General features: G+C 32.0%; 1 protein-coding gene across 10 annotated transcripts in view; it reads left to right on the forward strand.

Annotated features, from left to right (window-relative positions):
• Positions 1-16057, forward strand: part of LOC130901333 (calmodulin-binding transcription activator 2-like) — a 488194-nt gene that overhangs the window by 165273 nt on the left and 306864 nt on the right. For all 10 annotated transcript variants that reach the window (XM_057812641.1, XM_057812676.1, XM_057812684.1 and 7 more), the window contains exons 3-4: positions 5739-6075; positions 6603-6811. In XM_057812641.1, the coding sequence (XP_057668624.1) occupies positions 5739-6075; positions 6603-6811 (546 nt within the window). The remainder of the gene's footprint in view (positions 1-5738; positions 6076-6602; positions 6812-16057) is intronic.

Genomic DNA, 16057 nt, shown 5'->3' on the forward strand with positions numbered 1-16057 from the left:
AATCCTATAAGAGAGTCGTCGTGATGATTTTTCTGAAAATAGAAAAAAATTGAGTACGAGGTGTCATTAAATAATAATTTTTGAAAGGCAATACGCCTTCGCATTCACTACGTAAGGAGACTGCACCATCATTTACGACCGTAAAATTCTGGTCAACGGTCTGGACGGTCAAAAACTGCGACAAGCAGCGATGTCATCGAAAAAGTTCTCCATTTGTACCGAACAATCAGCTCATGGCTAGAAAGATAGAAGAGACTATTAGCTTAACAATGGAACGCATTTGCCATATACTGACTGAATAATTTTTTGTGTAAGGTATCTGCAAAAAGCTCAGATCAATTTAAAAAAATCAAATTTTCCATTCGAATTCATAATTACGTAGGTCGTTGATTTATCAATAATTTTAGGACGCTGCTATTTATTATTTTATTGCAAACACATCACCAGTTTCTCTCTGTGGTATATTCAGTATAATGTTTTCAGTTTTTCAATAAGCATGTAGTGAAAATTGTATTACACAGAAATAGATATGTGAGGCTGCCAAGAATCGTAGCATAGGTGATGAGATATGACACGTTTATTAGTCTAACGTATATTGTGTCTGAATGTGTATGGCATATTTACCCATTTCACCTGTTACTCCAGTCTAAACAGTTTGATATGAAGTAATAACACTCATGCACTTGTTTTTCGCATTTCATGAAAACAAATGTTGTATGTTGGTGTGATTTCACGGTAGTAAGGTGTTAGTCCGTTATAAAAGAGCCGTAAAGAACTATAGGGAGAATCAATTAAAACTACCACCCCCACAATTAATTAAGAAGCTATTGAGTGCGTTTTAATTGGGATAGTTAGGATATGGCCACTAGTAGATTGGTTCAAATTGCTAGTACCGTGAGTTTATTGTGGCACCACGTGCGAGAAAATCAAATAGAAGCATACTTTACCAATCTCTAAAACTCTAATTTTATATCAATCACGTGATAAGTTACGATTTGACTTGTGACTGTTATAGGCGTCAAGATATGTCAAAGCTGCCCCATTCTCTACTCCTCTGGTGGTATTTTACAAATTCACAAATCACAATGCTTGGGCGTTCACTCTCCTCTCCATGGTGAACGTCGGTTCAGCAATTTTTACCTAACTGCTGAACTGCCAATCATTAAATTTCCATACTCTGTATATCATTTTATTTATAAAAATAAGTACGACAATAAATTTTTGGAAGTTTTGAAACTCACTTTTATATTAATTTCCCTTTTTGAAGCTTCCATTTTCAAGTACAGGAATATCAACTGCAAAATTGTTATATACGTTCCTGGAGAAGTACAAAAATAAGTAAAAAAAGTTTAAAGCAGTACAATGTTGGTGGGTTGTGTGATTTTTTATAAATTTCACTTTTCTAATTGGAATATTTTCTTGAGATCAGCATAAAAAAAGTGAATAAGATGAATTTGTATGAAATTATTTTATTTCCATTTTGAGAATGATTATTTCAATTTCTCATTGTTCCAAATCGGTTTTTTACTTTTCATTTTTCATGGCTATATATATTGTACCCCTTACCCCTTTCCATGGATTTCTATCTATCTCGTGTCATTTTGAGATATTTTCTTGTAGTTCTATTTATTTGTATTTTTGCTTTCCAAATTAACTTCTCGCATAGTATTGTTTCACCACTTCACCAGGTTACCAGTTCTAATATATTCAAGTTTCCAGAAACTGACTAAAATTACTTTATTTTTCGATGAGACGAAACGGATAGTACGTATACATTTCGTGTTCTATTGTCGTTGTCATTATCATTAATTGTTTAGAGTACTATTTTGGATCACTATCAGAGGAGCTATTTTGATATACAATAAATGGAAATTCAAGTATGTTAACTCTTTTCACGCAAGAACGTAATATTCTCAAGATACTAAAATTTGGTAATCAAAAAATTCTATTAGCAATATCAACAGTTCGATAAGAATTTCTTAGGTTTTTGAAAAAATTAATAGACTAGTTATAGCTAAGGCGCAATAACAAGATAACAGTTTTTTATTTTTCACATTTGGAATTTCCTTTTATAACAGTAGGATTAAAATATTCAGTTGTGAAAAAGATCCTTAAATCTTTTGCTTTCTATTTTACTTCTGTTAGAAAATATTAGTTCCAATTAAATGTACTTGTCGACGATTTATTTTTATAAGTTCATTAACTCAAATATGTCTCGAAATTTACCTTATGTAGTGGAGTAAATTTAAACACAAATTGACGTGCAAAACGTTGTTCTAAAATATCAGGTCAGAGTCAGTTATTAGAACCTTCAATTTAAAATACGCTCACAAAAAATTCAAAGGTGTGAGGTCCATTCACCAGCAATTCCATTAGACCTCGTTGACCAATCCATCAATCTCCATATTTCTCATCAAAATAACGAAATAGTATGTGGAAGCATCTTCACGTTATTTCTAGATCAACGAAATCATCTGGATTATCGCGAATTATCGGCTTAATTGCATTTTACAATAGATTTAAGTTGGTAGTTAAAGAAATGGACTCAACGTTTCAAGATACCTGTTGAAATATTTACTTCTATGGGCCACAATAATTTTTTTCCATGAAATATATAAGGATTTAGGTCACTCCAAAACAGCAACGTTGTATTGTTTTTTAGGTACTAAAAATAAAAAAATAACCTGAATTTTGTATTGAATATAATTTTAATATGAAATGCTACTTCAAATTAATAAATAAATTTTCAATTTTTTGCAATATCTATAACTTAAAAAATTTATGTATAGACAACTTATCTATGTGAACCTATGTGAACACTGTGTATATGTGATAATTTGGATTTATTCATTCCTGTACATAACGTTATTATTCCATATTTTATTTTATAATCATATCTAATTTCATTTCGAGTATACTTTTTATACCTAAATCTAGATTTGGCATCATTTTTTATCGTCACAAAGTTCATCGGAAGAATATTCTCAAGGGTATATTGCCGCCTTTTTTGACGTGGGATTCCATAGAGACCTACGTTGAAAATGAAAATATAGCTGATATCAGATGCCCTCTTCACAAATTCTGTTCTATTATGTTTTGAACATATTGAAACATTATTATTTGTTATCTCCGTTATCTCTTCGAAGCATAATTGTGTGCACAAATGAATAATAACTTTGGATATATATAACAGTATTTTTTCTATGAATTCAGCACTAATCGATTGAATCATATTTTAAAACATTTGAGAATAATTGTGAAATCCACATACCCCGAAATGTCTTTATATTCCGATTTATCATATAACGATTTTCTTCAAAAATATTTTCTGATTCTAAGTGACTTTCTTAAATGAATTAATGTCAAATTTTGATTCAGTATACCCACTATTAAGTCGATTAAAGCACTGTATTTATTTCGAATAACACTAAAATCATAATTCGGGTGTCAAAAATATCGAAGTGAAAATAATATATGTCACTTAGCAAAATAAGCAATTGCTGAAACAATAAAAGTGATTCTCATGTGATTTTGTGTGATTCTTCATCAAAGCTAAAAAACTACAATTCACTCATCATTGAATAATTGAAATTTAGAAGAAAATATTCAGTCCTGTATCTTATATTGACAAAAATCATTTAGGTCAAGTTATATGAAAAAATCAAAAATCTATTCATCCATTATTCATTTTTTCCTATTCTTCACATTTATTAATATCCTAAATTTTACTGTCAAATTTCATTGCTCAACTCTTTCATAAAATTTTCAAATTTGATTTTTGCCACCTGGTGTATTTACAACTTACGACTTAAAACTCTGTCTAGTAGTTAAAACTAAAACAAATGAAACGAATTCCGAAAAACTATATAACTAAGCAATTTTCTTTCAACTTTCCCATTAAATTTTGAACTAACAAGGGTTGGAATAGTGTAGACAACTTCCATAGTTTCGTTCGCTTGGAGCAATCAATATTTTCTTACCTTTATTAAAACTTCCAAGTGGATCACATAAAAACGATAAATCAAAAACGTATCGTTATTTCTAGTTTTCATAATATAATCCTTTATGTAAGATCAGAGCCGGCTAATAGTATCAAACACTGACTTGCAACTTTCTTATACTTTTCAAATTACATCAACAAGATTGGAGTACTCCAAGTTAACACTACAAATTCTAAAACTTAGTATCTAAAATAATGAACAAATATTCGTCGTAGATAACCACACTTTTGGAATAGTAATTGTTTTTTTTTTGTAATTTTTGTATTCACTATCTGAAGAGCAGTGATTCCCGAAGTGGTGAACCCCCTGAGGTCCACGAGAAGCTCGACATGGGTCTACATAAATTTCCATCGTTAGATCAATTATTACAAAGTGGTCCAAGTGAACTCCCAGAGATTCAGACGAGAGACTTGACAGGGGTTTGAGCATATTTCCATTGTTTACAAGTTTTGGCAATATGGTTGAAATTTGTTGGCATTATGGTTTAGGTAATTTGTTGATTAATTGAAGAATTTAATTAGTGGAAGATTTTAATTTATTTGAAAATTTTGGAAGTATGTCTTAATAATGTCAATGATCAGAGAAAATTCACTGGAAATAATAAAATAAATGCTATTACAAGTTTGATATGTGCTCACCAATTGTTAATCTAACTAAAGCAAACTTTCATTTTCAAATTAAATAAACTTTAAATATAAAAAGTAAAGGATCTTATTAAATGAGAAGAATATTTGAAATTGAAATTTCTAGAAAATGTAGTAGGGTCCATCGGAGCCAATAATATTTTGGAAATGTTTGAGAACCTCTGATGTGTAAAGTCTATTTTTGCTTCGAGATCCCATTGGAAAGAATCGAATATCAACTAATGATCTTGTACACTACATGGACCAGATGATTTGCGTCGATTCACCATTTTTGGATTGAGTTTTCTGCTATTTCACTGACAGGTCTCTTTATCTTTGAGTTAGATACTTTATTACTACTATAGAAAAAAAGTTGCATACTAGGGGTGGCTGGTCTCAAGATGAAAGTATTCATTTTAGTTTACGTCCATAATAATATGAAATGGCAACGAGTGTATCCAGACACGTCAACATGGATAAAATATAACCAATAATTTTATAAAAAATCTTTGAATATTTGATAAAAATAAAATCTCTGTATACACCGGTCCTGTCCCAACTCATAAAAACTAATGAACATTGTTATGTAAGCTTGCTCAATGGCCATCATGTTTAACATTTTTGCTGATATGGTCCTATGGTTTTTGTAGTGGGTATGTTACAAGATTATTATGTGCCAAGTCACCGAAAGGATATTGTTATTAGATCCTTCCTGTCGAGAACTAGTGATATATATTTACGAAATGGTCCTGAAGCTGACAGGATAAATTCACTGAATTTATTTTACAAAAAAATGTGAAATGCATCTTCGAGATTATATTAGTTATCAAATATACAGACTTTTGGAAATAGTGATAAGAGCAGTTATTTTAATAAAAATTGTGGTTTTATTATACATACGATACACATATGTACACATAATCATATATTTTACTGTCAATAAATAAGTCAAGTAAATGAATCTCACTTTGATGATTTTCACAGATTCCTGATTAATTAAATTATAATTAAAAATTGACGTCATATTTATTCAATCCATCAAAAGTACCATATAGTCAAATTATATTAGTATGATTGAGTAAGTCTGCACACCCAATTCATATTTTTGTTGCAGATCCCAATGATGCACTACCGTCGGAAGTGAGCACGATAACAAATAAAGATAAACAAATGCATCACGGTAACAATCCAAAGATTATTCGTACCTTAACCCCAACACCCTTCAACGAAAATCAAACGACTTCAACTAGACCAGAGCTCAACCGCAACAATTTCATATTACTTAGAAACGGCAAATCTACCGACAGTGGCCATATTCTTCTTCGTACCGACGCGTTAACTCCTACAAAGAACAATTTAATTCTGGAAGATTCGGAAAGTGGCAAAATTGGACAGATTTTGATTCAACAAAGTGAAATCAAAAAAGGTGTGTTAGTGCAGTCTGTTAAAAGGTAAGTGATTCAATTCTATGCAAACAAATTGAGTTAAATAATGTTCTCCTTGCCTATGGTTGGTAACAACCTTTTAACTTCCTTATCATTCGCATAATTTGAATAACATTGACGGATCTGAGGAAACGACAAATTATCTTTTACGTATCTATATTGAATTAGACTCGACGTTTAGCTTTTCTGGTGATAAGATTAACACTTCCTAAAAGGAGTAGCTTTCTAAGTAAATGTTGTTTTGTAAGAAAATGTTAGCTTTTTCCACATTGTCTATATACAATACGAGTAGCTAGAAAGCTAGAAATTGGTATTGAACAAAATCCCGTAGCTCCAGGAAATTTCGGTTCTTCCACACTTTTCTAAATCTAGTGCAACCTTCATTGGTTCATTTCCATGGTCTGTTTGCAAACGGCTTTAAAAAGGAAAAGTAATATATTTTATAAAGAACGAAATAATTTGAAAAGTTCACACGTAAGATGGAACATATATACTATATAGGAAATCATGAATTCGTCTATTTGTTGTTCCAGGTTGAGCTCTCCGATTTTTTTATTGAGTGGGGGAGATAATAGTAACGGTCACATTCTTATACAGACAACAGCACCAACTGAAGACGTTAGACATCAGCCTACTGTCGAAATAGAAGATGGTAGTGATAACATTTTGGTTCAAGCCTTGGAAGGAATACAGGATGGAGATACTTCCAGCAGCAGAGGATTGTCAACTCCGATTGGATCAGGTGAGTGTCGCTTTCTTCAAATGACAATGTTTTGTGCAATCATTCGTAATAGCGACAATAAAACGAATATTGATAGAAAAGGTTACTGTTGAATTGCATACTCTCAAGACTTCAGATTTCGTATACAAGATTCAATAGACAGAATCATAGTTTAATTCCTTGGATTACCAGTAAAATTCGTAACAATACATTTAATAAAACATCATCTTTTGGCAGGGCAAGGAGCTGTTTAAACTCCTCGACTCAAGTCGCTTGAATCTAGGTTAATTCGTGTGGCACTATTCGACAACTTCTATAATCTCACCTAATGATATTACTCCTCACTATTAAAACTATTAAACCCACACCGTGGTGTCGTTCGCTCATTAACTGTGTCTTTACCTCCAATGTCACATAATTTTCTTGCAGCTTCTTCTAACTTTTGTTTCCAATAATGCCTAGTCAATAAACAATGAACAAAGAGAGGATGGTTGAAAGAGTTAAGCACTTGTAAACCGATATCACTTATGACCCAGCCTCTTTACATATCAAAAGATTTGTAATAAGGAAAAGATCAAAGATCAAGATCAAGTTTGATTTTTGAACAATACCATCAAAATATCTATAGCAGGTATGGTTTGGTTATGTTAGAAAGGTAGACATTTTACTGTACTTACATTACATACTTGCAATCGATCCTTTTGTCTGATTAATTTTTCTTTTGACCAAGGATCACGGTCGTCGTCAATATTTCAGCTGGTGCAAAACACAACAACTCTGAGAAGCAGAATGATGTACTCCTAATACCATATTCATAACTGCCGTCAAATGCCGATATAATACTGAGTTTGGTGTATTATTAGAGTAGCGGTTTGAGAGGCTATTGCTCATAGCCGATCTTTAATTGTATTAATTGTTCTAATTTTGCTCGTAGAACTACCGTAGTCATCAGACTCTGACACATTTAATTCACAGGAGTGTATTTAGTTATATAAATTAATCCTTCTGGTGTAACACTTCCTATGCCACTGAGTAAGTTAGAAATTATTTGCGAATGTGAGAAAATAGTGAAATTTTTTAATTTATATGAAAATTACTTTTTTGAAAAACAACAATTCCATTTGATTGAGAGAGATAACTCTTCTACTTATAAATAGGTTTCCCGTAACAAGAGAAAGTGGTCCATTTAAAGAAAAAGTTTCATTCATTTAGAGATTTCAAAAGATTCCTTTGAATACTTGTTCAGCTGGATCTCGTATTATGTCGTTTTTTTAGGATTATTTCTTTGTTCGGCTATTGAATCCATGAAAAACAATCTTACATTCCTTTATGCTGTAATTAATTATATTCTGAAATACTTATACGCAATGTCAAGCTATTTCTGAAACATTTATTATTATTATTATTTTGATAATATATTCCACAAAAGAAAACTCAAAAAGTATGTTCATTTTTTAACAGAATCTAGTTTTATGTCTATACATTTTCCCCAGTGATTTAAACGATTTTTTAAAGGGAACTGATAACAATCCGATGGGGCTAAACCTATCAACTATAATTTATTAATTTTGGTAACGGATATGTGAGGTGTTGCATTATCTTGATAAAACAATACTTTCTTCTTAGCCAGTTTTGATTAGTTTACGCTCATAATATTTGCCCCATTTGTAGTTTTTTCTTTTTCAAGATGGAAGTGATTCCATTCTAGGTAGATTCCACCATGATCTTGCCTGTGGAGTAACGGTTTTCGCCTTCTTTGGGGCCGGGGAATTATTTTGATTGTTTTTATTATTTGATCAACCACTGCATTGTTTATCTTAGCAGCTGCTACCCAATATTTTTACTGTTAAAAGAACAAACTCATCCATAGTTATCTACAAGCTTGGTTGGGCTGAGATTTCAATAAACGAATAGCATATGGGTGATTCCGTTCTAACTGTGATTTTTTGTATTCAAAATTTCAAGATTTTAAAATTTAACTTTTCTAACTTTTTTATGCATATTATTCATCTATTTTACTGTAAAAATAAAACTCTAAGAGGAATTTACTACAACTTCAAAGTATCACGAGCAAGACACAAATGTCGGATTTTGAGTTCCACGGTACTGACTCATTTATCCACGGTACTGACATGGTAACTTAAGATATTAAACAACAAGTGCATCAATTTTCCTCAGTTTGATCATAAACATTAGAATTTATAAGGTAATTAGTTTAAATCATTTGTTACGACAAAAAAAATTAATAATTTATCGGTAAATTCTAGGAATGGACATGACACGGTACTGACATGGTAACTTAAGATATTAAACAACAAGTGCATCAATTTTCCTCAGTTTGATCATAAACATTAGAATTTATAAGGTAATTAGTTTAAATCATTTGTTACGACAAAAAAAATTAATAATTTATCGGTAAATTCTAGGAATGGACATGACACGGTACTGACATTCAAGTGATGTAGTATAAGTTTTCTTTAAGTGGCAAGTTATATTGTATAAAAATAATGTTTAAATATCTTAAGAATTATTCAATTAACACAAAATTTTTATTAATTGATTATTAATTAATGACTAGTACAAAAAAACAATACAGGACATTGAATATCACAGTTAGAACGGAATCACCCATATTTCTCAATATTTGTACTATAAATTTTCAGCAATAATAGCTGATAAACAATTATCAAATAACGTTCAAATTTGAAATATATACTTCATAGTTTATGTACTTTCTTATACAGTTTCAGACAACTACTGCTATCTCTTGGTACCTATCTAGTTAAAAGTACAGATAAGTTTGTTACAATTTATCTTTACGTTTAATTGAGATTTATATTGGTAGTTTGGAAAATAAATTGGTTATAATACTTCCCAATAAGTATATTATATACGAAAGTAATAAAAACGGATTGTATCGTTTAGATACTCAATTTTCGATCAATTACTAGGTGTCTTACAGATCATGCTTTTTACTTTCCAGTGAAAACCTCCATTTAAATAGATGATTCTACTTAAAGTCTTCCGAATGTTGAGAAATATCACGAATTTCACTTAATAAAGCAATTATGTATTCGCTACATTTATTTAAAGAGATTTTCCCGTCGATAGTTCGTAACTATTTAGCTCAGAAATGGAAAGAAAGATTTTTTATTGATGATGTCACTTCATATCTCAATGATAAAATAATATTCTATAGATTTGTCGTTGAAAACAGACTAGAATATAAAAACATCGGAATTAACCCGTTAACCCAGATTAGTATATAAATCAACAACAATTTTATGTTGGTAATAAAACAGACATTTGTATCCGATACGGGGTAAAAATATTGTTACTGGTTACAACATAAAATAACATAAATTTGTAACTTATATTTACGGATTTTTTTGTCGTTTATCGGGATATTTATGAGACATCAAATATTATTGGTTTCGTCTTTCCGTTGTTAAAAGCTAAAAATATAAATTTGGTCAAAACATACGTTTTAAAGGTTTTAGAGGATTTCCCGCGTGATACTTTAATGTCGGTTTAAATTTTGTTTGAAAATGTGTATTTTATTTCAAGGTTTTGACATTTATGTTGAAACATCTGAAGATTGTTTGTACTAAAATTTAACATTTCGATACGCAAGTAGAAGCTGGAATTAGACTATATCAAACCATCCTCATACCAACGCTTCTATATGAAGAAACAGACCAAATCTCTTATAAGAAGTCTGCAAATGTTTTGACCTGAAAAAAACCAGGCAATGAAGAGAAAAACATACAAACAACAAACAAAACTCGTCTCTATACCATTTTTCTATAAAAACACGTTTTCTTAAGAATATTTATTCACTGATAATGTAATTTGTTAATACCTTTTTTTAGTGTAAGGTAGTATTTCTAAGGTTTTGGCACTATTTACACTATTTTGATAAAACAAGATTAAATATCAAATCTCTTATTACCTGCAGAAGCTAAAAAATGAACAAGATAATTTTCCTCTAATATCAGAAATCAGAGGAACAGGTAAATCATACCAAATTATACCAGAGTAGGGACTCGATACAAAAACTTCGAGAATCAATAGATTTTTGTATACCTCGATAAAATTTATGGTTTAGAAGATATATAGATTTTTAGATCGTTGTACATGCCAACGGAACCATTCGCCATAAAGAGGCATTCTGAAGAAAATTCATCATAAATCGTAATTATTACTTACAGGAGGTATTAAAACACAATCAAACATTTTTTGGAGAACTTATGAATACATTATAAAAATAAATATTTGTACTACATACTGCCGAAGCCTAGAACTCAAATAAAAATAAAAAGAACTGTGATAAATGTTCAAAGTGGGCACCTTGCTCTTCTACACATTTCCGGAATCTAAGGAGGGTGTTTCTTTGAATTTGGAAGAACATTCCAAGATTCTGCCTTATAGCGTCAGAATGAAATTTCATTCTATCGATCATTTAGTTCCCTATGTTTACCAGTGGTGCATATACAAAGCCCAAAAAAAATGAATCCATTGTATTTAACTCAGGGGAACGCGGTGGCCTTGCAAATGGATCTCCCCGACCAATCCAACTATTAGAAAAAATGTTATTAAGATGATTCTTTACATCATTTAGGAAGTGGGGAAGGACTCCTTCGTGCAGGAACCACAATTGTTATATCTTTGGAGAAATTATAAGTATCGCTGTCCATTCAGACTATTATCAAAAAAATATGGATCTATTAAATTATCACCCACTATTGCTATCTACACAAAAAATCGATGTTGATTCTTTGTTTGAATTATAGAATATATAGATTTTCATCTGCCCATAAATACAAAGTATGGGAATTGATAAATCTGTCTCGTGTGAAACCAGTTTCATCAGTAAACAGTACTTTTCCGACAAATGTATTATCAAATCGTTGTTTATCTAGAAACCAACGGACGTAGGCTAGTCTTGCTGGATAATCCTCTACTTCCATGGTATGCACTTTCTGGATATGAAAGAGGTAAAGAAGTTGCTCCTGGAGAATCCTATGAATTGATGTCGTTGATGCGTTAATTTGTAGTGGCATTTTGCGTACGCTAGTTCCTGTTTTGAATGATACTCTGATTCATTATTTTTTGATAATCGTTCTAAACTTTATATTGTTATTAAAAATATAGTGGAAAGCCAACATTGAATCCTTGACTGAAATCATTTATGGAAGACTTTTCTGGAAACTGGCTCTGTCGAATAATTTTTCCGTTTTGGCACATTGCCACTTTCGGGAAGAGCTATAACTCGCATGACAATATAGTAGACATCAGTAAGACTTGTAGAGGTCAGAAATCTCGAAACACAAACGACAGGTGACACGGCACGTTGTGATGACGAAGAGAAATGCCGTTCGCTGACATTGTTTTCCAAATGTTCTTGTATCCCTTTCTCGAATTTGATTGATAGGTAGTGTAGATTAAATTTAGATTAGATATCTACTCCGCTAACTATTTGATCTATTGCGTACCCCGCACTGTTCCACTGTATCAGTCAGGTAAAAACGACTTTGCAAAGTAAGCTACCTATCTGGGGGTTATGTGGCTTACCTCTTCTGGCTCTAAAAAGCTTGAAAGTACAGTAACCGTTGTCTAAGAACAGCCACGCAGAGGAGGTGTTCGGCGGTTTCTTTTGGTTCCTAATAGAAACGGCTAGAGCTGTCAGGAGTTTCTCCGATGTTCTTTAGGTGGTAGTTCATCGGAGAGTGTCCAGTAAGCATATCAGTAACTCCTGTTTCCTCATCTTTTGCGGTGGTCAGCTTGTTGCCGTGCCGTGCCGGTGGGACCAGGTACCCACATTAGGGTAACTTTGTTTGTGGATAAGCACACTCACTCTCAGTGAGTGTGCTTATCCACACTACCATCGACTCAATTTTATAGGAGTCAAGGGCTTGAAGGGCTTCTCTGCCGAGGTAGGATAAATATATTTGCATTGCGGTAGTTACTTTTTGCCCAATGAGGATTGCATGGAAGAACAGTGTATGTTTTGCATGGAAAATAGAAGATTCCAAGCCCATTGGGTAATGGGCCTGGTCCCTGGGCGGGATAAGTCACCGATTTTCCATGGCGAACTGTAAATTTCTCTGCCTTTGGGTTATAGTCATGAAACTTTCATTACCAGATTACCAGAAGATTTTTCATTGTCAAGCAATTTGATACGATATTCAAAGCTCTCGAATAGGCAATCGTCTAAAATAAGTTTGTCTATTTTATTCATATTTATATTTGTTTTGGAGGTCAAACGACGCTCCGATTTTTCCACGTTCTTAAATGACTTATTTCCCCTTTTAAATCGCCCCTTGTTAATAGGTTGAGCTTCTTTGACATGTTTTGTTTTCAATTTAAATGAAACTTAATACAGTGTTAAAGATCTATGTTCGACGATAGGCGCTGCAACAGGATTTCTATAAAACAGCGATAGCAGTAGAGTGAGAGGCTGGAACGGGCTTAAACGGGTCGCTTGCCTTAACTCATTATCGCATGAGACATACTTGTTGAAATAGATGACTCCTGTCGTAATTAAAATTTGCATACACTCCACTGTAATATTGAATCTCTTTCAGATAGAAATGCTTACAAAAACAAATGGTACGATACCCTTGTAATAAATCTTCCTTTGAACGGGAATAAATCTGTTCTACACCTATGGTTTTTTATTTGTCGGTTATTTTCTTTCCGCAGAAAAAAAAAGTTTATGTTACATGTTATGTTGTTTTATATTACAAACCAAACAAAATCCAGTATAAAAACAAAGGTTTTAATCATACAAAAATAAAGAGGTACGTGGGAAATTTTTGAAGAGCCTCTTCGGTAAACATTTACCTTGTTATAACCGTATGTTATAAAAATTGAAACGGGATAATGAAGATTGTAATAATTGGGTAAACAAAATCAACAATTTCCGGGCATATTTCACCAATAAAAATATATTTGTGCTAATAGCGACAGCGATACTGAATTCAATTACAAATATAAATCTTTCTTTTTTAAGTTATTGACCAGATTATTGATTAGTCGTCCACCGTACAAGCTTGCTTTGATACCCAATTTTGTTTCAAATCCCGTATAATTATATCGAAACTCCACTCGTAATAAATAAGTCCTATAAATATTGCGTCAAATGTAGGCAAACGTTAAGAATACATTTTGAGAACAATAAAACCAATCCTAATGAGGAATCTTCGTTTTTCATTAGTACGTCAGTAAGAAGTATGTAACCGAACACTCTCAAAGCTTAAGTAATACACCAAGTATTTCTTAAGCAGTAATAAATGCAATCGTCCAGTTTAAGTTGGACTAAAGTTACCCTCCAATAGGTTCCGAGACACACTGGAGTGGAGGAAAATGAAATAACAGACATACTTGTACAGGAGGATAAATGGTAAAACATGAACCATTCTGTGGAATAGGTGACAGGACAATAGATTAAAAACACTGAAAAATGAGGTAAATTGGAAAAACAGTAACTGAAATAATCTACAGGAGACAGTCAAAGATTCTTTTAAAAATATCTAACCAAATAAGATCCATTAAATGTATCAACTTATGAACAATTTATGAATAATAATTGAAACCTTGTCGGTTCATTGCCGCCCCAATGGACATCTGAAATTGTTTAGGTTTAGCAGGGGATACAACGTGCAGATTCTGCTACGAAGTCACATTCTCAAAGTGCTAGATACTACGGAACTCCACAGTACTACACTAAAGGTTGTATGAAATAGAAAATGAAGATCTTCGACAGCTAGAGCCATCCAACATTTTGAAAGAAGTTGGATTAATAGATCAGCTCTAAACACTGTGTAACCCCATGGGCCTTAGTAATAAAAGGAGACGCTAAAAATTTTTTGGGCTGCAGTGTATGACACCCTGAAAATTATACATAGTATGAGAGTAATATCAATCGCCACCAACCCTCGTATACTGATCTTTCAGAAATAAAAAATTAAATTTAACTAGTATATACCATCGTATATAACGAATATTCATGGAAACAATTTGACAAACGGAACTATTAAACACTCAAATCTAAAACTGAATAATATTCTCAATTACTTTTATAAATATTTGGTGCCGGTAGCTCTATTTCCGTAGAGGAAATTTACATATTTTCCGTGAGTTTCATTGTTGCAGAACGGGTCGGCGAGTTATCGAAGTACTTTTTCAATTTAATGACTCAAAGTTAGAGGCGAACAAATAGTAGTTTTGTTCCGTAACTGTACTTAGGTCACTATAACTAGCCCCTTTTTGTTATAATTTCTCTTTGAAATCGTTTGTGGTAGCAAAATAAACTCCATACTCTTACATGGCAATGAGCTATACTCTACAAACAACAAATTGAATATAAATCTTGCTTTATTGGATGGTTTGGATATATTGCATTGTTCGGATGAAACTATAACTCTTTGTCAATATTCGTAGTTACAGAAGCAAAATTTATTATTATTTAATTTTATTCTATTGCCGTTACAGGGTCAATAACGGAAATTCTAACAGTATGGAATTGAAAAAAATATTAATTTGAGAAAAACAATCCAAAACATTATGCTGTTAGTCTCAAATAATGTCAGATCTAGTGAAGTGAAATATGTGATTCTCTTAATATCTACCACTTTTAGCGTTAACACAAAATTAGTATATTTATTGAAGTGAGAATTTCTTTTGAACAAAAATCTCTATTCTTGATTATGTTATATCTTGTACAGCTACCCCTATATTCATATAACTGCAAGGCATGACAACAAAGGAATTTCACTTATATTATAAGTTTCTACTAATATCCTGAATTTCCTCAACAAGAACATCCAATTTTTCCATTTATTTGCACTCTATTGAAATAGAACATAATGATTAATGATGAGGGTTCCAAAATGGATACAATAGTCGATCAATAAAATTTATGATACTAAGGAACCTACCCAATCTAAAATTGATGTGCTACTTCTACCATAAAAGTTCTGGATCAACAGTGTGAGGAATTATACGATACATATGTCATACCATTAGAGAGTTCGTTAGTGTGGTAATATAACCATTTTTAACGATTGCTGTCCACACATCAAGGTATTGATAACAGGTATTGTTCCAAATTGGGAAAAGTCTCAAAGAAGATCAAAAAATTTGTCTATGGGTATAATATTGTAATTTCGAGAACCAGTTGGGAAGTCCTTGTACAAAATGTGGACAATTTGTTTATTCAAGCAGATAACTAGGACACTGGAATCATTTCGAAACGATTTGCAA

This window comes from Diorhabda carinulata, chromosome 1 (genome assembly GCF_026250575.1).
Source record: "Diorhabda carinulata isolate Delta chromosome 1, icDioCari1.1, whole genome shotgun sequence".
In the NCBI taxonomy this organism is placed as follows: Eukaryota; Metazoa; Arthropoda; class Insecta; order Coleoptera; family Chrysomelidae; genus Diorhabda; species Diorhabda carinulata.